This window comes from Stylophora pistillata, chromosome 4 (assembly GCF_964205215.1).
Source record: "Stylophora pistillata chromosome 4, jaStyPist1.2, whole genome shotgun sequence".
NCBI lineage: Eukaryota > Metazoa > Cnidaria > Anthozoa > Scleractinia > Pocilloporidae > Stylophora > Stylophora pistillata.
In genome coordinates, this window is record NC_142522.1 from 32,400,133 (window position 1) to 32,420,951 (window position 20,819).

The window sequence follows — 20,819 nt, forward strand, 5'->3', positions numbered from 1 at the left end:
ATTCTGCTACCATAAAGAGCTTTTATCAACTTTATCAAAGTCAAAGGGTAGTGGAACCTCACAGCCCTTTTGAGTGTCAAAAAAAGCTCTCTCTTTAAAGATCAATAGATTTTCAAGCAAAGATGTGACAAGAATTAAAAATATCAACTGTCTAATGTTGTTTTACACTCAAGCTAAAATTTGAGGTAATGTATGGTAGAGGGTGTGGTGTATAGACATGTAAATCTTGTTGATAAAAGGGTTAACCAATCAAACTTGCACAGACCATAGTACTCAGAACACAAATTAGAGAACCAGTGCTAAGGAAAATGAACTGAGCATGTTCTTAGATCTCTGCCAAGGGTTGTCTAATACCCCATTCACACCAGAAAACTTGTTTAGTTAAACCAGGTTTAACTGAATAAAAATCAGAAGCAGAGAACTGAAAAACTAAATTTTCCACAAGATTCAAGCAATTGCTAAAATGTATTTTCAATGTGCCACATTTGAAGTCAACCAAATATTGATTTGAGCAGCTTCTATGGAGCTGTTGTGTTAAACGATGTTTAACAAAACAGCTTTAAAGCATGTTTAGGCTTTGGTGTGAATGGGGTATAAATATGATCAAAACACAAACACACACAAAAATAAAATGGTTTCACCAATACTATGTGCATTCATAAAAATCTCAATCATTATTGACATTTTCTAAGCATATGCCAGGCTATCAGAAAGTGGGAATGAGAAAAAAACAAATGAATAAAACTTGGAAGGGGGTCTGGAAAGGAAGGATAAAGGAGGGCGAAGGATGCAGAGGGGCTAGAAACATTTCTCCTCAGGGTGAGAGTATGGCTACACAAAGGCTAAAGAGGGGCAATATCTCTCTCTTCCATTCATTAGTCCTTCTTGGTTTCTTTCTTGCTTGCCAGGTTGTTTTGCTCCTCGTCTCAAACTGACTGCTGAAAAGAGGCTATCTTTTTTTAGCATGAAAGCATTGTCACCAAAAGTAAAATGACCACCTGACATCTGTGTGATTATCAGTGTGTAAAATTATGAGTAACACGATTTGAAAATCATGTAAAATTAAGAAACAAACTATAATGTAACTTGTAAGGAATATTTTTATTCACACTGTGTCCATTGACAAGATTTGGTTGTCCTTTTCTAAAAATGTACCTAGTGGTATATTGAAAAAAATAATAGTTATCTTGTTATTTGTAAAGTAAGATTATTTTCACATGTATCAGAAAAAATAACCACAGCTTCCTGTATAATTGTTTTAACAACAATTCACTGAATCGAAATATGGCATCCAATTTGAATTACCATTGTTCTGGACTTCCTAGCCTCGTCTTCACATGGAAACATAAAAGGATTATCACATGTGTGAGAGGCTAGTAAGTCTACAACAATCATTATGGCAATTCAAATTGGACACCATATTTCGATTCGGTGTATAGTTTATATATTATTCTTGCAACTTTTTTCTTCCCCAAAATCCAATTCTATTATAAAGAATGAAATTCACCAATTATGCTGTTTTTTGTTTTCTTTCTATAGTTTAGAGGGTATGATTTTCTGATAACATAAATATAGCAAACAAAGGCCTCTCCTTAGCAGATAAATTGAAAATGTTATCTTAGTTGCTTTCCACCTTTACATAAATTGTTACATACAACGCATACGATCCTGACAGTAATTAAATCAGTTTTCCAATAGTAAATAAAACCAGTTTTAAAATGTATACTAAAACTGAATCCAAACTGGATTTAAACAGTATTGATATCATATTGATATCATTTAATATATATTCTGCAAAATAGTAAATAAGCATTTCAGCCTCTGTGTAATATTATGTTGGTAGGCAATTAAACTGTCAAGTTAATCTAAATTTCGATTCATGTTTCTCTTGAAGGAGAGCATTCAGTCTAGTATTTTTGTCACTATTAATACTTGTCATCTGGTTAATTCTGGTGTATTGTCATCATGTAAATATTCTCTCACAAGCACGATGCATTGTTCATATGTACAGAAAATGATTGCCACAGACAAACCAGCCTGAAATAGGACAAACAAGTTATTTTGTTATGAATTAAAGTTGGCCTGAGAACCAAGTGCCCTATCTGGCTTGAGTTAACCCTTTACACCCCAACACAAATTGCATATTCTCCATACTGTTCTCTATAATTTCCTAAGACGCCGACAAGGAGAATTTCTTTAACAATCAAGAGGGTCTTTAGTTAGTGATCATTTCTGTTATTCTCACGACCTTAATGTTTGACTCAGGGGTGATATTGTGGAGAGAGATTAGATGCTGGTCACCATTAGGCTAAGGGTAAAAGACTTAGTTCTGGTTTGCTTAGCATGAAGCAGCAAATGGTAGTACTGCTACTTAACCTGATGGTACGCTACTCCACCCCAAGTTACCCTTCAGCATTTCCACAGGCTTTGGTGTTAATTTACTGCAACCCAATTATTCTCCTGGGTGGAGAGAGGCACTGAAGAGTGAAGTGTCCCACCCACTGACACAAAACAATGACCTTCCCCCCCCCCCCAGGGCTTTAACCTGGACATTTCCATTTCAGTGGTCTAACCATTAGCAGGGTTCTTGCACTTTTTCACGAACCCAATTCAAGGATTTTCAAGGACTTTTTAAGTCATTTTCAAGACCTTGTCTCTCAAATTTAAGGAGCTTTTGCATTAAATAGGAGCCAATAGAAATAAAAAACATTGTTATTTATTGTTAAAAGTAACAAATAAAGATACACTCATGTCTTTGTAAGGTACAAAATATATAAAAATCACATGTCAAATGTCATAATCGGATGCAGGATTTGAAAGGAAAACTCGTTTTCATGATTTGTGCTAGAAACTTACACTTTCAACACCAGAAACAAAAGAAAACTTTGACTTTGATTCATCTGCACTTATTTTCAAGGACTTCGCAGAAATTTTCAAAGACCCGAGTCTAAATTCAAGGGTTTTCAAGTCCTTGAAGACAAAAAATTAACTTCAAGGATTTTCCATGACTTTCAGGGAGTGTGGGAACCCTGTATTAGGTCACTGCCTCTCTGAATTCTTTTCAATACAAAGGAACTTTGTCTAGTAGTATCTAAATATTGCTGAAGATAAGAGAACTGCTACATAAAAGTGCATGCATCCTTGATCATGGTAACTATGGTAAGATTCTTTAAGGGTTTTAAGCAAAGTGATGTGAGGCTGGGATGAGATTCTTAATAAGAACCCAAACATTTAGCGTTGTGAGCAGTGATCCTAAAGTAACTCCTGTTTTGCCATACATCACTTGATGACAATGCATTAAGTAACAAATAATGGCTGCACCCTACTCACCTTAAGTGTACTTGGGGCCAGTCCTTTGAAAAAGCCAAAAGCACCCTCTTCTCTAAGGATAATTCTAAAGCAGTCTAACATGCCATTATATTTCTGAACTCTTCCAAATATCTCCCTGGCATCCTGAAATCCTTGAACCTTTGGCATTAGAATAAAAAAAAAAACAACAACAACAACCTGAGCAAAAATCAAGATTATTAAACAAAAATTTAACAAGAGAGAAATTTGTATCAGCTAGGAGGTAGAAGTACAAATATCTAAAATCAACCAATCATTTTTTTCTGTCAACACAAAAGCCAAGGTTTGTGAAAGATAAAGTTTGTAAGATGAGGTTTTGTCATTTTAAACCAAATGACAGAATAAGAATTCAAAATAACACAAGATCAAATGAAGTAATTAAAAACAGTTAACTTTGAAATACATGTCAGTAAATGAAATCTCAATACAAGTTATCATATATAAATGCTTTGTATCATATAAAATAATATCAGTCAATAATGAAGTGTATTAGTACTGGTATATAGAGGTACTTTTGGCATGTGCTGATTGGCTAATTTGGAAGTGAATAGCAAGTACCTCTGAGCAGCCAGAGAAACAAAATCACACATGAAGTTTCATTTCTGTCCATTTTTGGCAAATTGAACGAAATAAAGTAATCTTTTGGTCTCTGTGTGGTATATAGTAAAACAACTATTCACCTCAGTGTCAGTGAGAGTGGTGGATATTTACCATGCCACAAAAGGCAAGATAAATATCCACCATTAATCACCTCCACTTTAGTGAATAATTGTTCATTAGAAAACATGCTATGGGAGTTATAGGAATTTAAATTTTACAAATCATTGAGTGAGGTGTAAAGAAAATCCTGAGATAACTTGTATTGGGATGAGGATTCTGACTATCAAAGAGGCAAGTTCTTCAAGTTACAATCAGTATTCAGGTTAGACTTACCTAGCAGTGGCATCATACAGTTTTTATAAGCAGTTAGACCCCATTTGTAATGAAGGTTTCGGTTTAATGGCAAACAAACACTGTACCCAACATTCCAACAAGTCCCAGGCAAGAGTTAAACAGAAATGAATAAAGGAGTTGATTAAACCAAATTAACATTCAAACGGAGTTACCCAGAGTTCTATTAAGTTCTATTAATAATCAAGTGAGGGGTAAAGAAAATCCTGAGACAACCTGTACTCCATTGTTTAGACCAAATTAACATTCAAATAGAGTTACCCAGAGTTCTATTAAGTTCTAACATTGACTATGTTTGACTAGTTAAAACAACACACCTGCAGCCTTTTCTTCACCATATCTAGAGGATAAATAACCCCTTTGCTAAAAACTCCTGCTAGTGCTCCACAAACAAGACTTTCATCAACCCCTGCTGCTTTGTAAGGATCTTGTCTCTATGATAAAATAAATATTTTACATCTTAGAAAAAGTAATGAGCTGTATTCCAAGTGGAACAATTGTTAGTTCAGACACTTAGCATGAGAGTAATAACTTTCTGTTGGATTGTGTTGAGGGTTACTGTTACAGTATACTCACATTAATCATGATACTTTTGCAAAGTAAATTAATTTATTTTTCACCTGAAGTTTCCAAGAAAGAAACATAGACCAAAATATTAGATACAGATTTGGATAGATAAATTGTCTGATGATCAATTAATAATAAAACATGCTTTTTTCTCATCAAGCAGACTCTTGGCTCATAACACTTAAGTTCCCATGATTGACCAAGACAGAATTTTTCCTCACAATATCAAGACAACATCAAGCAGACAAGAGATAAGGATGAGAATGGAGAAAATATCAATTAATGGATTATTAGCTGATCCAATACCAAATTCTCCAAACTAACATCATAAGAATTGTATGGCAGAAAATAAGACAAGTTACCATGATGAGATTTTGGGAATGAAAGAGAAAAATCACTGAGAAAAACTGAAAGGTGGCTGCATGACAACAAAGAGCATCCCAAACTTTTTTTTCAATACCTGCCTCTCCCCTTTTTGATTGAATTATGTGTAACAACTGCAACTGGAATTTAAAATGCAAACTTATAGACAAGACCTGATAGACTCAGAAAAACAACAAAAATATCATCTTGTTTACTCCATAAACAATTGTCACCAAGCCATTTTCCCCAAAATGAGGGCATGTAACATTTGACTGCTGAATATCCATACACTTCTAATCTGTAACAGTAATACCAGCATACCTTAATCCTAAATGAAATTTCCCAAAGGGTCTTAAAAAATGAATAAAAGCCAAACTGGAGCCCAGCATGAGGGAAAATCTGCACTAGAGTAGGAGCAAGCCCTGAAAAGACAAAGAGAAAGTGTTGGTAATTCTATGATGAAAACAATTTTTTGGCATTTGTCATGCAAAATATTCTGACTGACAATAGTCAAACATTTTGTCTCCAAGAGTTATCATTGGATAAACTATCCTTATAATTCAGTACACCATGAAGTGAATGGGTGATAAGATTTCAAAAAATTTTCCAGAGTTCCTTCCTTTTTCTGAGCAAAAATTCCCAAAAATTAACAAAGAAATACTGTAGGTGTTAATGAGTAGGAGGAACTGTGTTTTAAATCTTAGAAAAAGCCCATAATGTATACATTTTTATAGGAGAATTTGTACTGAAATGGCTTTGTAATAGAATAGATGGGAAGAGAAATTACAAGATTAGTACCATTATAATTATAGTAACATGATAATATCGGATAATATGAATATAGACAATACAAGGAAAATCCTTGTCCTTGATCTAAATACAGGATACCTTAACTAAAAGTGTTGTTTACATGGCGAGTATTACATCAATTCATATATTTAACAATTGGTTCATACGTCAGCAAGCATTCATCGAGATATGAAACACGCGGGAAGTTTGGAGAGCACAAAAGATGCACAAGAGTTGCTCGGGGCGTAGCCGAGAGCAACTCTAGCTTCTTGAGTGCTCTCCAAACTTCCCAAGTGCTTCATATCTCGATGAATGCACAGCTGACGTATGAATCAATTGTTTTATAACATTTTCAACACTGTAGTTTATGTATAAAGGGCAGAAATTCCCTCTCCTATGCTTCAATGTGTTCTTTATTTTGTTCGGAAAAGTATTTTGCCATGCTTCAATGATCTTGTCTCAGATTGGTCCAAAACTGACAGGTGAATTCATACATGGAAATGAAGTTAGAGTTCCGAAACGAGATGAAACCATTGATTGTTTTGTTTTCCCTTTCTCTGGGTTCTTTCTCGGGAGTTAAAAAATCCATTCCCAAAGAAAACTTAGGCAGATCTTCATCTGCTTGTTCGCTGTTGCCATGTCTAGTTTGACTTTATTGCGGAAGTTTTTCCTGTTTTTTAATGAAATATGCTGAGGTCACTCGTGAGAAAAAAATTTTTTGCGAGGCATTTGTTTGCTGATGTCACCAGCGTGCACAATGGAAAATTGAAGCACACTCTCGCTATTGAATTTGATTGCATGAATTTACAAGCTATGTTATAAATCACAATATAACCTGTGAAGTTTTTACCTTTATAGAATGATCTGATCCCCTCTTTAGCATACATCTTACTGGCAGCTTGAACCAGATTCTTGTACACCTAATGTATATTTACATTGATGAGAAGGTGAAAAAAAAGGATATAATTAGAAAGGTGGTTAAAATGGCGAACAAGCAAACAGCAAGTAGTTTGCCATTGGGAAAATGAATTAGAAGATGTAATCAAATAGGAAATAGACTCTAAAAAAATGAAAATATTTATGTTACTTTAGGTTCTCCTTGTGCCACAAGTCTTGTTCGCAAAACATCTAAAGGTTGTGCTATTGTTGATGAGAGGCACCCAGCAAGCCCTCCACATACAAAATGTGTCACTGTATTATTGAGAAAAAACAAAGATACCTACAATTAAACCAGTGTAAGCTTGCTTACCATTGTATTAGGTTAGTTGGAACGAAAAAAAAAAAAAAAAAAAAAAAAAAAAAGCAGATCATGTGATCTGAATTATACCTTTATCATAAGAAGAATTCTAAAATTATTAAGAGCACAACATTAATTTGTATGAACCTGGTTTCCATTTTTGATCTGTACATCTAGGATTTACCCTCCACATAACCTCTGTAATGGCTTCAAAAGCTGTGAACTGGATTAAAAAAAACTTTTAGCATTCTTATCTACAAGTAAAATATTTGTTTTCTATGAATATCGATTAAAGCTAACCTGAAAATATCCATAAACCACTGATAGAACTTGAGCAGGTACATGACCTTTCCTGTTGCAATTAAAGTAGATAACCATTCACTAATGAATTCATACATGTTATACAACAAGTATTGGTATGTTCTTACTTCTCAAACCTAGCTCTAACTTATAAAACTCTACATGCTACTCAATTTCATCCATGTAACGGTTCAAAATAATATTTTTCCTCAGTCGGTTTTAGGGGTAAAACGAAAGCATGAGGATAAGTTTGATACAGAAAATTTTGACTTCAGCCGAGGAGAATACTGAATCACAACATATTATAACACAAGCTAGATTTTATCTTGGGAAAACATAATTTGCTTACCAGAGCGAAGTAAATCCTTCTTCTTTGTAAATAAGTTTGAATGCTTGCCATATTCCTGAGTATTTACCTGTGGCTATTTTCTATCACAGAGATAAACATTATTTATGTTTCAACTTTTATTCACTTATTTTGGAGTGTTAGTTGTATGTACCGTACGGCAGATAAATAAATTACTTCTTTTTAAGGAAAATTAGAACTTGCTTTTCTCATTTATTTCGATCCAAACAAAGCCATTAATTCATACTGCGAAAAAAAAAATTGAATAAGAAAAAAAAAAAGCTTCCGCACTCAACAATTCTGATGGCTGATGGCCTGATGGCCTGATGCAACACTGGAAGATAAGCTTGCTCAGATCTTTGATATAGCCGGTTTCTTTACACAAAACTTGGAGAAACTCATTTAAAGCCTTCATGAAATAATTTATCACCTTGGATGTAGGTTCAATCTGAAGTTGAAATCGTATTTTAAGGACATCGAAGGGTTGAACCACCAAACGAGTTACTAGCCCAGACACAGAGCCACATACTCCACACTGGGTTGAAGATATCTTCTTCTCTTTACGACCTGGATCAAAACCAACCATTTCCTCAGCGAATACATGCTCTGATCACATTTGGACTCAGCTGATAATTGGTAGGGAAACCACAGCAAACAATAACAATCGTTTCATAGCTGTGCAATCCGGTAAACCCTACACTAGCGCACACCCCACTGCCTCCGCCATCTTGATCATGTTGAACCGAGAAAGATTGAGTTCTAGAAGAATTCCCGCGGGATCTTAAACTTGTCACATGTCAAATTTTCGATATTTCATTGGTTATTTTCTCGCAGGATCAAAGGATCATCTTTCAAAATCAATGGAATTTAAATTTCGTGACGATCAGCCGATCATCGTGGTTGCGGTCGTTATTTTGAAACTGACAGATTATGTTGTTGTGTGTCAGTAATTGCTGATTTTTGTTTTGCACTTTTTATTGGTGCTGTAAGCTATGTCTACTCCTACCAAAGCAAGAGGGAAGCGCGCGCTCCCCAGTATTCCTCTAAACAGAGCGGCCAGTTCTGATGGCATAGTTACTACGACGCCGAAATCGTCAAAAGTTATCTCCAAGAAAACAAATTTGGACTCTGCACGCGTTGACGTGATGAAGAACAGAAACTACACCTCACAGCAGAAGCAAAAGAATGGCACGATCATGAATTCGAAAGCACCATCAACAGAGTTGATTTCGAGAAGGAAGGATCTTTCCTCAAGCGAGAGTGGTTCTAACACGAGCTCCCCCTTAAACTCCCCGCGAGCAACACGGAAGGCAACTGTAAGGCCGGTAGTGGCTGAGGTTATTGATAAGTTTTCCAGCAAATCACAGACAATTGAAGGAAACGAGGTCAAAGAAGAGACATCAGGTTCGGAAAAAAAGATCGCGCGTGTTTTGCCGATGACACCGCAGTTTATCGAAGAACACCTGATTACAAATACAGAGAGTGAACCTTCGTCGACTAAACCGTATGACGATTCTTCTCTGATCATCAACAAACTGCAATCCACGTTGGGGTTGTTGAAAGGAAATGATGGAGTAAAGGGTTTTGAGGACAAAATGGATTCCGGTGTTCCGCCGGCTTTAAAACCACCCATGTCAACAGCACCGCAACAAGTGTCTTCCGCTGGTGGCGATGGGGAGGGTTCGAGTGTAAGGGTTGGAGTGAGAGTTCGACCTTTCTTACCAAGGTAATGTGATACTTTTTATTGATAATGCGATAAGAATAAACCATAAGAATTGACTCGAGCGGGAAACAATCCGCTATTGATAAGTTATTTGTTTGTTTGGTATTTCGTGAGCGCGTGAGGTATTACAATATCACATTTGATATTTGTCATAATTACGGACAAGTGAAGTAGCTGATTAAAAAATTGATATTTTTTTCGCGCAAAAGCTGTTTGGTGACGAAAGTTTGGGGTCCTCCTTCGATCAATGTACACTATAGGGAACAATGAGACACACTTTATAATATTGTGTGAGTCCACATATTTGAATCTCCTCTTGTGTGACTTCAGTTTGACCGGATGTTGTTTCGAGCGTGTTCGAGTCGCTTTAGAGTTTCGGTCGCTCCCTTCTACTTCCTAATTACAGCTGGATCAAGGGTTCTGTAAAGCAGCGAAGAAATCCAGCGTTTCGGTAGTTTTGTTTACACAATTTGCATTCTTTTTCAATGACGTCTTAATTAAAAACTCTTTAATCCATTTGTGTCCATCTCGGGTGATCAACTCCATTGTTCCTTTTTAAAAAGACTTAAAGATAATCCCATGTTCAGTACAAGAGGTTTTAAAATGGTTGAGTTAGCTCTCTTGTCTCATAGATTACTATCTACTCACGAGTGTTCTTTTCCCCCTAAGTCAGCTTGAGATCAATATAATATTCAAACTATGCAACTCAAGAGTTGCTCTTGGAATTTACAAATTCATCAGAAGGAGTAACATAACTCTCTTTCTTATCTTTACATGTAAACATAAAAAAAGTGATGGTGTCAATCATAGCAGAGACGCGACAAATTGCAATATGTAATTAACTTTTGTCTACACTATGTTGTCTGAGAGTGTACTAATTAGGAAGCGAAAGTTATTTTAGTTAGGAAGCAAAAAAACATTGTCACAATTGTATCAGGGAGAATATCGCATAAATGGAAAGTGCTTATCATTGTCATTTCCAAGATCTTGCCCAATATTGAAGGTTCCTCAACGAGCTGCAAATGACTTTCAAGAAATAACATGGCAAGATTTTCATCTTATGAATCTCCTTATGTATGAACGTGTCTTCAGAAAGATCGGCTCGTATAACAGGACCACAGTTAATTGATTTCAAACTCATCCCTCATAATAACACACCATTCTAAGGTCTTATTTGTACAAGCCCTGCCTGATGAGGTGACTCAATTTCAGAATCATTGCCTCAACACCTCATTCTTTAAAAAAATATGTTCATATAAGAAAGCCAGCTTGCTTACAAAGATCAGAGTCATGTTCTGTGACCACAATATTTGATGCCATGTTACAAACTTTCTCTCATCTTTAACAATTCTTATCCTTGAACTAAATTTCAAGGGTTGCAACAGACTTAGGCTTGATTTCCACTGCTCTCTTGAGTCTGATCTTTTTTGTTTCTTCATGAGAAGAGACTGGACAGGAGTAGAGGAGGCTCCGGTTCCCTAACAGCAGCTGTTAATCAAGCCTACAACATTTAACCCCTTAAGTTTCCCTTATGAGCAATAACCAGGCTAAAATAAAAGCTCATTGATTTAGTGGAAGAGCAATCATCATTAATTTATAAAAAGATGTACTAAGGTACATTATTCTTGTTGATTTTTATTAGCTTTCTGAACCTTTACATTCATGACCTATTGAATCATAACATATCAACTGATTGGAGCAATAGATAATACATTGTAAAACTAGTTGACGTTTTATGAACTACAGTCACACTTATATTAAGCAGCACTGTATTAAGCGGTCAGTTGTCAAAATCCCTAATTTGTTTCTCCTTAATCATTGTAATTTTCAATTGTGGATAGTTTGGCATTGTTTATCATTCTTTCTTTTTTTTTTTTACAATACCCCTAATATGGGGAACCTATATTTAGCAGTCAACCTGTATTATTCAGTCAACCCACCATTCCCTGTGGGTGACCACATAATAGGGGTTCAACTGTACTTATCCCACAGTAATAATTTTTCTTTTTTAATAATCCATAGAGAAGAGAAAGACCCAAATGTGAAGCTGTGTATTTCTATGAAGGATCATGAGACTGTTATCACTTCAGATGCTGGCATGGAATATCAATTTAATTATGATTACTCTATTTGGTCATTTGATCCTAAAGACCCAAACTATGTTGATCAAGAGAAGCTTTATAAGTTGATGGGACAGCCTCTTCTCAACAGTGCTTTTGAGGGATATAACACCTGTCTGTTCGCCTATGGCCAGGTATCTAAACTCATATGTGTGTGATTGGCATCCACAGTTATTTCTCTCTACAGTACAAACCACGGAGACAAATTTTTAATTTGCCTCATGACAAAGTCACTTCCAATTTTTGAACTGCAACATTTTCACTGTTTACTGCTAGTCTTCCTCTTGTTTTGAGGTGACTCTTCGTGTCACCTGATGAAACAATTTGCTCTGTAGGGATTTAATATTTGCCATAGCTATGATCTTTGAAAGCCATTGAGTGAATTTAATTTTGCCATTTATACTTTCCTCCTTACAGACAGGATCAGGGAAGTCTTACAGGTAAGTCCAGAATATCAACTCAATTTTATGTTTCACCTGATGAATTTGCTGTTAGCTACTTATACATATAGTACATGGATATGTGTATGTTAAACATGTAAAAAAAATTGCCAATCTTGTGAATGTAATTGATCTCTTATTTTTCACAGTGTAATGGGACAGGGAGATGAAATTGGCATTTTGCCAAGATTCTGTGAAGAGTTGTTTGAAAGGATCAAATGTTGGAAAGAGGTAGACCTCTTTCCTCTTTATTTTTAGAAAGAAAATGAGGTATTTGTACATTTCGTAGGCACAGTTTAGGAACTTGAAGTTGCGACCATGCCCATTTTTGTTTTCTAGTTGTTGTTTTTTTTTATATAATTTATTTAAGTGTACTTCCTTTCTTAAAGTTAAAGTTATTAATAAATTTGATAAAAGTTAGATAGGTAGTTGTACAGCTATTAGATTTTTTCACTTCTTCTTGATGTACACAGCTGCAGTTCACAGTGGAAATAAGTTACTTTGAAATCTATAATGAGAGGATTCATGACTTGTTGGCATCAAGTAAAAAGAAAGATGGCAAAAGAGCTCAGGTAAATTATGCACAGCATGAATTTTACATCAATGAACTTTACTAAATGAGCATGTACAGTAGGTTTTAAAAGTAGCATTTGGGCATAGCAATATTGAGTCTATAAAATTGTCAGAATTAATAGTTTTAATGCTAATGATGATGTATAGATTGAAAACTGACAAAAGAATTAAACCAGTATGGAAATAAATTCAACAAAGGCTTTTTATGCATTTGGTCTTTGGATTAATTACAACTGCATTGTTACATGTGCATTTCTGCAGTTGAGGGTCAGAGAGCACCCAATATTGGGACCATTTGTTCAAGATCTGACTACGTGAGTACCATTTATGTAACATATTTTTATACCTATCAACATCTTAACAACGAAGAGTAAGGGCTGTACCTATATCTTATTAACCAAGTGCGAGGGCCGTACTGGGAGAATATCGGCCTGAGGTCTTGAAAGTACGGACATCGCTGCACTCGGTCTGTACAAAAAAGACCGAGGGCCGATTTTCTTCCAGTACAGTCCCGAGCAAGCTTGGTTAATAAGAGATTTATTATACGACTGAAGTTCAAAGGGACACAAGTGCAGTATCATTCAGGACCATTTGGGACAGTGCCCGGTCCAATACTGAGAGAATATTGACCAGCAATAGAGCATTTTGATTGGTTGATTTTAGTTATTGGCCCTCTGACTGCCCGAGTCGTGTAATAATATGGAATATTGGCTTGAGGTCTTGGTAGTGCAAACCTTACTGCACAGTATTCCCAATCAATGTAGTAGTTTCATGTTTTCAAGTTACTTCTTCTTGTTACTCAATGATCTTGGATTCATCCTTAGGTACACTGCAAGTTCATATGCAGATGTTGAGGTGAGGAAGAAAACTCAATAACTGTGTTCAAAAAAAAAATTGAACAGATATACCTTTGATATGAATTAAGTAACAAAGTGTTATTGTTTGTATCAGGACTTTGTCACTTAATGTCTACACTGCCAGGGCTTGACACTGACTTTTCAACTTACTAGCCAAGTGGCTGGTGACAACTTAGATGTCATGACAAATTTGAGTTTGTTCTCTAGCCAAACTGGCCATTGGAAATAAAAAAATTAAACACTAGTCAAAACTGAATTTCTACTGGTCTGTGGCTATTTGGCTACCGTTAGTGTCCAGCCCTGACTGCTAATTCCACAATAAACCTAATCTTTATTTTGAGACATTCAATATTTAGTAATAAGACATTTTCTTATGATTTGCAACAGTTACTAATATTTTTAAGTCACCTTGTATGTCTTACTGGTAATGTCAATTCGTGGGAAATTATGGAGAATTGGAGAAAGATGCTTTCAGCTGAGTCACATGGTTGAAAATAAATCATGCTCTTATGCAGGCATGTGACATCAAATTCTCAACTGCTGGCAGGAAAATCATAGGAATTGTCAGACCCTTGAGTATTTTTCATTGGAATTGATTTTAGAATTAAGCTCACTTTGGAATGCTCCATAGGTTTATTGAACTGGTCACACAATGTTAAACTATTGTTATTTTGTCTCTATGAGACGGAGAGACTGAAGTTAAGGTTGACTGCCTGCATTGATGTACTTGGAGCTATTTTTACTTCTCACTTTTTTTTGGTTTCATTTCTGTTTTTTTTTTTTTTTTTTTTTTTTTCCCAGTCTTGGCTAGCTGTTGGAAATAGTATTAGAGCAACAGCCGCCACAGGAATGAATGACAAGAGCAGTCGTTCTCACTCTGTTTTCACCCTGGTCATGACACAGACAAGGGTAAGGCAAACAAAAATATTTGTCCTTATACTGTAATCCTTGAGTGAGACATTCATCTTCATATTCCTTTGACTGATAAAATAAATTATAGGAATTTTTGTTGCCCTAGTTTTATAATGGCAAAATACCACTGCCTTGTTAGCACGGGTCTTTTTCAGAAATAACTTTAAATTTACTTTATTGTACCTTTGGTCTTGGCAAGACTTTTCCAAGCTCAACTATAATTTGTCTATAGATACGCTCCTTCCCCCAGAAGTTTATTTGAGAATGCTTGATTTATTTTCCACTCTAGTAATTCATTCATCTCCTTTTTACTCATAGACTGAGATATTTGAAGATTCAGAAACACAGATGACGACAGCCAGTAAAATAAATCTGATTGACTTGGCTGGAAGTGAGAGAGCAAGTCAGGTGTTGAATGACCAGGTGGTCAAGACAGCTGAGACTGCAGCACTTAGACTCAAGGTAATTAACATCCAAAAATTGTCCAAAATACAGGCCCCATATTATCAATTACCTTGTTGTTCATCCTCACTCAAATATATAAAGGCTGATAGTTTCGAAAGAAACTGTTTGGGGCTGCGTCAGTGAGGTTACTAAATAATTTGAATATATCAACAAAGTTGAAATGGTAAATTGGCCACCGTAATGATTACAAAAGCTGACGTTTTGAGCATTAGCCCTTCATCAGAGTGAATAGCGGAGTATAGAGAATAGTTGGAGCCAAAAGCTATTCACTCCGACGAAAGGCTAACGTTGAAACATCAGCTTTTGTAATCGTTACGGTGGCCAACTTACCATTTCAACTTTGTTGATATATCCAAATTATTCCCACTCAAATGTGACTGATAGTTTTTGTCATACCTTGCACATTACAAATGCATTTGCTAGGAAACAATAATTTTTTCAACAAATTATGACGAAAGAACCACGAGATTTTTTTATTGAAATCTGTTTCTACTATTTTTTGTTAGAACTAAATCACAACTTGTCAAAATTTCTCAAAGGATAGTTATGGATTTGAAGAAAAGCAAAGTGAAATCAAGAAATGCCTCGCCCAGTGAGGCAAGTGAGAAAAGCAAGAGAAACAAAACTAAAGAGTGTGTTTTTAATTCCAGGAAGGAGGCAGCATTAACAAGTCCTTACATACACTTGGTAAAGTGATATCTCTACTGTCAGACAGAGAAGCTCAGTCCAAAAAGAAAATGTACATACCTTACAGAGACTCCACTCTTACTTGGTAAGTATATGTCAATGTCTTACGTAGTCTTGAGGGTACAAGAGATAAAAGCAAAAAACAATTTATCAACTTAAGATCCATTAAATTACTTTTTGAAAGGAGTTTTCTGGCAGTTCTGGTAGCTTTACTTATTTTAATTCCAAAAAAGGAAAGGAAACAATGCTATAATGGTTATGATGAAAATCATGGTTTTGTAAGTTGTTATTATTGCACTAATTTTTAACTGTGATGCTAGAGTACAATACGATATGATACACAGTGTTGTTTGACCTTACTGATACTCATTATTTGGGACATTGATTGTCATCAGTCAAGCACTTAAAGGCTAGACACTAACAGTAGCCAACCACCCACAGACTAATAGAAATTCAGTTTTGGCTAGGGGTTTTTTATCTCCACCAGCCAGTTTGCCTAGTAAACGAACTGAAAGTGTTGTAACGTCTAAGATGTTGCTAGCCACTTGGCTAGTAAGTTCAAAAGTTAGTGTCAAGCACTGCACTTGTTTCTTAATGGTGGCCAATTTACCATTTCAACTTTGTTGATATATTGAAATTATTTCTTAACATTCTTGTTGCCATGAGAGTCACGGCCTTCTCAAAGTGAGCAATAGTTTTTCCCATGCATGACAAAAGATGACAAACATCATGGTTTATTTATTTTGAAGGTTACTGAAGGACAGTTTGGGTGGAAACTCAAAGACAGCCATGATAGCTAATATCAGCCCTGCCAGCACTTCATTTGGAGAATCACTGAGTACTTTGAGATATCCTTTTTGATTGAAAGCAAAATGATATTCCTGGAAATTTGTCATTTTTTTGTGATGTGATCCTTTGCTCTCTAAGTTGAAGAGATAAATTTGTTTATCCCTGTCACTTGTGAAAAATTGGTCCTTACAACATGATAGCTGCAATAATAGCAATTTCCAAGAGAAAAACCTGAAAAAGAAGCTTTGATGAAACTGGATCTGTGCCTTTTCAGCTCTTTGCCTTTTGGTGGGTGTTGCTATCAACTGAGCTATGAAGCCAAATATTTCAGACAAGGCAAATTTTAGAGGGTACCTCTGTGCCCTGTAAGGAAATTTACCCACGATTTGTTTATTATATTTTAATTAAATATTTATTCATGGTAGTATTTATAATGTCATTACAGTAATCCAGATGGCACAGGTGATTGGTTTCTAAAGGTTACCATAATTGCCATAGAATTCTTGACATTCCCTGTTAGGATCATACTGTTCTTCCTGTCCTTGACTCTTTTTAAATATGCCCAGAGAGCGCGTACAATTGTCAACAGAGCAATCATTAACGAGGATCCAAATGCGAAGATCATTAGAGGTAAGTTGAAAAAAAAACGTGAGTGGTACATGTTTGTGATTACAACAGGGGTTTTGCAAAGTGTTTGTAAACAAAGGAACATGATCGAAGATATAGATCACAGAAAAAAGAAATTCTTACAATATTTCAGGAGGAAAATTCAAAAGAGGTACAGTTTAATACAGGGGTGCAGCTGTTCTTTCTGGTAACCTGTTTTAAGTTTTATCTCTAAACATTTTGATATATATATGTATATGTATGTTTTGGATACAACCGAGAAAGGCTCGAAAAGCATTCATCTGCTGATTGCAAATTATGGAACCAAATTAATACCTTGTCCAAACTGATGGAAGGGGTTCCATTGAACCCCCCCTCCTCCTCCTACACCCCTCTCCCAGGATTTAGAGTTGAAGGAAGATGTTGAAGATGGTGTGAACTGCATGTGGCTATTTTCCCTTAGACACAGACTAATGTCTTTCATATTTGTCCAGAATTAAAAGCCGAGATCGAGAGATTAAAACAGTCTCACGTTGAAGGGAACCAGCAGATAAGCGCCAGAGCCTTGGCTGAAGTTGCTTCGTTGAGAGAGAAGCTGAAGGAGACACAACGCCTATTGGCTGAGTCAACTCGGTAAGTGAATCAATGTGCACAGTTTTTTATTATCTTTTTTTTAACTTAAATCGAAAATCCTTGGAAGTGGGTTGTTTGCTTTTTTGTTTTTCTTTGTTTCTTTTCTCTTGTCGCGTTTTGATCGCAAAAAAATACCGATTTGTCCCAGAGAGAAAATTTAAAATAAGAAAGTGGCAGAAAAATATTTTAATCCTACAACACCAAAGGCACTGAACGATCTGTCTTGGATTTTCGTGTCGAGTTTAACAAACTATGATTTTCTGAATGTGGTGATTTTTGATCGGTATTGTTCCAGTACCGTTCATCCGTATCTCTTCCTTGACAAGTATGGAATCATGTTCATAGATTAAGACCACACTTTCACAAATCGTTTACGTGATTAAGCTCCAAATCTCCGGATTCAAATGTTTTCAACTTCTTACTGACGCTTGTGACTTCTTAAGTCATATAATAAAAGTTTTTCAGGATATCTCTGAGATGTATTGGATAATTGTTTTTCCTATACTTTATTCTTTCAAGGAACTGGCAAGAAAAACTTGCGATAACGGAAAAAAGGAAACTGGAAGAAGCCGAAAAGCTCAAGGTACAATGAACGTCACGGTATTACTAGACAGTTGCGTGTACGTGAAAGCTTTTCCTTACTTTTCTTATACCTTGGTTAAACTACGTTTTCTTTGCTGTTTCTCGTCACAGAAAGCAGGCATCTCTTTTAAAGTGGATAATCGGTTACCAAACCTTGTTAATTTGAACGAAGATCCTCAGCTGTCGGAAATGTTACTGTATATGCTGAAAGAAGGTTTGCCTCGCTGAAACTTCCGTTCTTAGACCAAAGGTGTAACTGTTTGTTTGGTCGCCTTTTATTTCTGACCTTAAAGATGTAGGGTTGAAGCAAAAAGTTTTAAAGTCGTCCGGTCTGTTTCCCTGTTCGCCCGAAGCAACTTTCTCGATCTAGGCGAAGTCTTAGAAATGCCACACCTTTACCTCAGTATTCAGTAGGCGTATTCTTCATACTGTTCTGTAAAAATTTCTATGGTACAGACAAAGAGAATTTGTTTAAGAATCCAGAGCATATAGTTGGCGATAGTGTCCTTTATTCTCACAACGTAATGTTTGATTGGGCGGTTATTTTGTGAGAAGAATTAAGATGCTAGAAGGGTGTGAAAGGCTAATCCAGTCCTAGATTGCAAGCCATATATTTAAGTGTTTTTTCTCTTTATTAATTCTGCTTTCTCTCTACAGGAGAGACTACGGTTGGTCAGAATGATCATGATATTAAACTGAGCGGTGCACTTGTTGCTGAAACGCACTGGTCAGTAGCTATTGAATCAAAGAAATTTTGTTTCAGTTTGTTGTATAATGTTGCTTTGAGTTATTTTACATAACTTGGGCTTGTTCTTCCTTTCAGTGTCTTGCGAAATAACGGGGACAAGGTTACAGTTTCACCGATAGGTAAATAACATCGTTTCTTTTTTCGCTATCGGGTGTCCAATCGCCGCTTAATTCTCTTATAACTATTTTACGCATGAAACGGCGGGCTAAATGAACGAAAACTGAGTGCGATCTTCTAGGTATATAACTGTAGAAATATGATTTTCGTTGGTCGATGTCCGAATGCACATCCTGGTAAATATCTTTAGAGAGAGAATCCGTGCGCTTTTGCTTTTTGCTTTTTCCCTCTGTTTCCCTTTTAAAGCACTGATTTTAACAAGGACTCTGTAATCTGTGTCCCTTGAGCTTGTCAGGTTTGTGCTTCTGCTTGAGCATCAACTGAAGAGCTTTTAATTGCATTGCTTGTTTCCTTTTTGTTGTAGGAGATGCGCTAACATACGTCAACGGCCAGCTTATTATAGAAGAAACAGTCCTTCATCATGTAAGTGACGTGAAGTGTAAATTACTTTGTGTTTAACAGTCTCCTGTAAATTTGAAGTTACCGCTGAATCTCTATCTTTATTCATCGTCTCCTTTTTGTTCGTAGGCTGATCGTGTGGTTATTGGAGGTGATCACTTCTTCAGGTACTGAATATATCTAGACTTCCTTCTTCCTTTTTTTTTTTTTATTGATGGAAACAAACGACTGAGGAGTTGTAAGATTTCGCCAGCTCAAACACCATGGTGTAAGGGCACAGATTCCATGGCCTGAAAGCCAATTAAAACACTGCATTTATGTCCAGTGGCAGTAAGACTGTCTATGGTAGAGGTCTTTTTTTACAGCTCCTCAAAAGGTTAACGCTTTTACCAACTAAAATTGATAACTACGCTTTTGTTATAGATTAAATCATCCTAAAGAAGTGAAAAAGAGAAAGATAAGTAAATCTGAAGCTCCAGAAGGGAACACTCCAGAGGCCGCCGTTTTAAAGGACTTCGAGTTTGCAAGGAACGAACTGGCTCAAGCACAGAATGCAAGGTGACTTAGTGGATCAGTTTAGAGAAATCTATCAGTTCAGTTTTGACACTGATGCAGTACTGCTTTGATTTTTCGTTACGTCTTGACTTGATCACTCATCTCTCCAGAGTTTTAAGCATTTTGCTTGTTTTTGGCTTCTCATTGGTTCATGTATGGTATTCTTTATGGTATTTTCTCTGTCGTGACTGGTCAATGTGATTACTTTGGGTTCGATTATACGATACTCATTCGAAAAGTGCTGTATGTGGTGTGGGGGGATCTGCTGAAGAGTTTTTTATTCCTGATGACGTTCAGCGTTAATCGTCACGGTCATGAACAGTGCATTGAGGTAATCAGGACTATCAAAAGGGAAAATTTTTTTTGGGGGGGGGGGCATGAACTGTAAAACATTTTACTGATGGTGATAGCGCATGGTTTTATACTTCTTCAGTCTGATGAACAAAAAAAAATCTAGTCCAGATTCATTTCAGCTGTTCTAATGAGTACTCTTCTTTCCTATCACAGGCTGCAAGCGGAACTCGAGGAAGCCAGAGAAGAAGCGAGAATTCAGGCCCAGGAGGAAATAGTGGCTCGAATACAGGAAGCAAAGGTAATCATCATCATCATTGCGGAACTCTGAACGAGTGGGAAATCCAAGAGTTTAATAAGCGTCGATTGTGTTTTCGAGCAGGAAGCTGCCCAGCAAGAAATGACGGAGCAGAAGCAAATC

General features: G+C 36.2%; 2 protein-coding genes across 3 annotated transcripts in view; one reads left to right on the plus strand and one right to left on the minus strand.

The window, feature by feature from the left end:
- Window positions 1-1,082: 1,082 nt before the first annotated feature.
- On the minus strand, window positions 1,083-8,704 carry LOC111324534 (mitochondrial thiamine pyrophosphate carrier). Its single transcript, XM_088757084.1, has 10 exons — window positions 8,332-8,704; window positions 7,905-7,984; window positions 7,556-7,607; window positions 7,403-7,478; window positions 7,106-7,209; window positions 6,869-6,938; window positions 5,551-5,651; window positions 4,617-4,733; window positions 3,331-3,468; window positions 1,083-2,037 (listed from the first exon to the last, which is right to left on the minus strand). The coding sequence occupies exons 1-10, from the start codon at window positions 8,485-8,487 to the stop codon at window positions 1,936-1,938; spliced, it is 996 nt and encodes a 331-aa protein (XP_088613210.1). The 5' UTR covers window positions 8,488-8,704; the 3' UTR covers window positions 1,083-1,935.
- A 189-nt stretch (window positions 8,705-8,893) lies between these two features.
- The window catches only part of LOC111324531 (kinesin-like protein KIF14), a 21,024-nt gene continuing 9,098 nt past the window's right edge, over window positions 8,894-20,819 (plus strand). For both annotated transcript variants that reach the window (XR_002694268.2, XM_022928118.2), the window contains exons 1-22: window positions 8,894-9,627; window positions 11,647-11,878; window positions 12,162-12,184; window positions 12,334-12,415; window positions 12,658-12,756; window positions 13,019-13,071; window positions 13,582-13,612; window positions 14,416-14,523; window positions 14,845-14,988; window positions 15,642-15,763; window positions 16,428-16,526; window positions 17,024-17,097; window positions 17,568-17,706; window positions 18,226-18,289; window positions 18,400-18,502; window positions 18,946-19,015; window positions 19,112-19,155; window positions 19,518-19,576; window positions 19,682-19,719; window positions 19,976-20,110; window positions 20,615-20,699; window positions 20,781-20,819. The exon at window positions 20,781-20,819 is cut by the window's right edge and continues 36 nt beyond it. Coding sequence is in view for 1 of the 2 variants with exons in the window: in XM_022928118.2 (XP_022783853.2) it covers window positions 8,894-9,627; window positions 11,647-11,878; window positions 12,162-12,184; window positions 12,334-12,415; window positions 12,658-12,756; window positions 13,019-13,071; window positions 13,582-13,612; window positions 14,416-14,523; window positions 14,845-14,988; window positions 15,642-15,763; window positions 16,428-16,526; window positions 17,024-17,097; window positions 17,568-17,706; window positions 18,226-18,289; window positions 18,400-18,502; window positions 18,946-19,015; window positions 19,112-19,155; window positions 19,518-19,576; window positions 19,682-19,719; window positions 19,976-20,110; window positions 20,615-20,699; window positions 20,781-20,819 (2,577 nt within the window). In the remaining variant the exon portion in view is untranslated. The remainder of the gene's footprint in view (window positions 9,628-11,646; window positions 11,879-12,161; window positions 12,185-12,333; window positions 12,416-12,657; window positions 12,757-13,018; window positions 13,072-13,581; window positions 13,613-14,415; window positions 14,524-14,844; window positions 14,989-15,641; window positions 15,764-16,427; window positions 16,527-17,023; window positions 17,098-17,567; window positions 17,707-18,225; window positions 18,290-18,399; window positions 18,503-18,945; window positions 19,016-19,111; window positions 19,156-19,517; window positions 19,577-19,681; window positions 19,720-19,975; window positions 20,111-20,614; window positions 20,700-20,780) is intronic.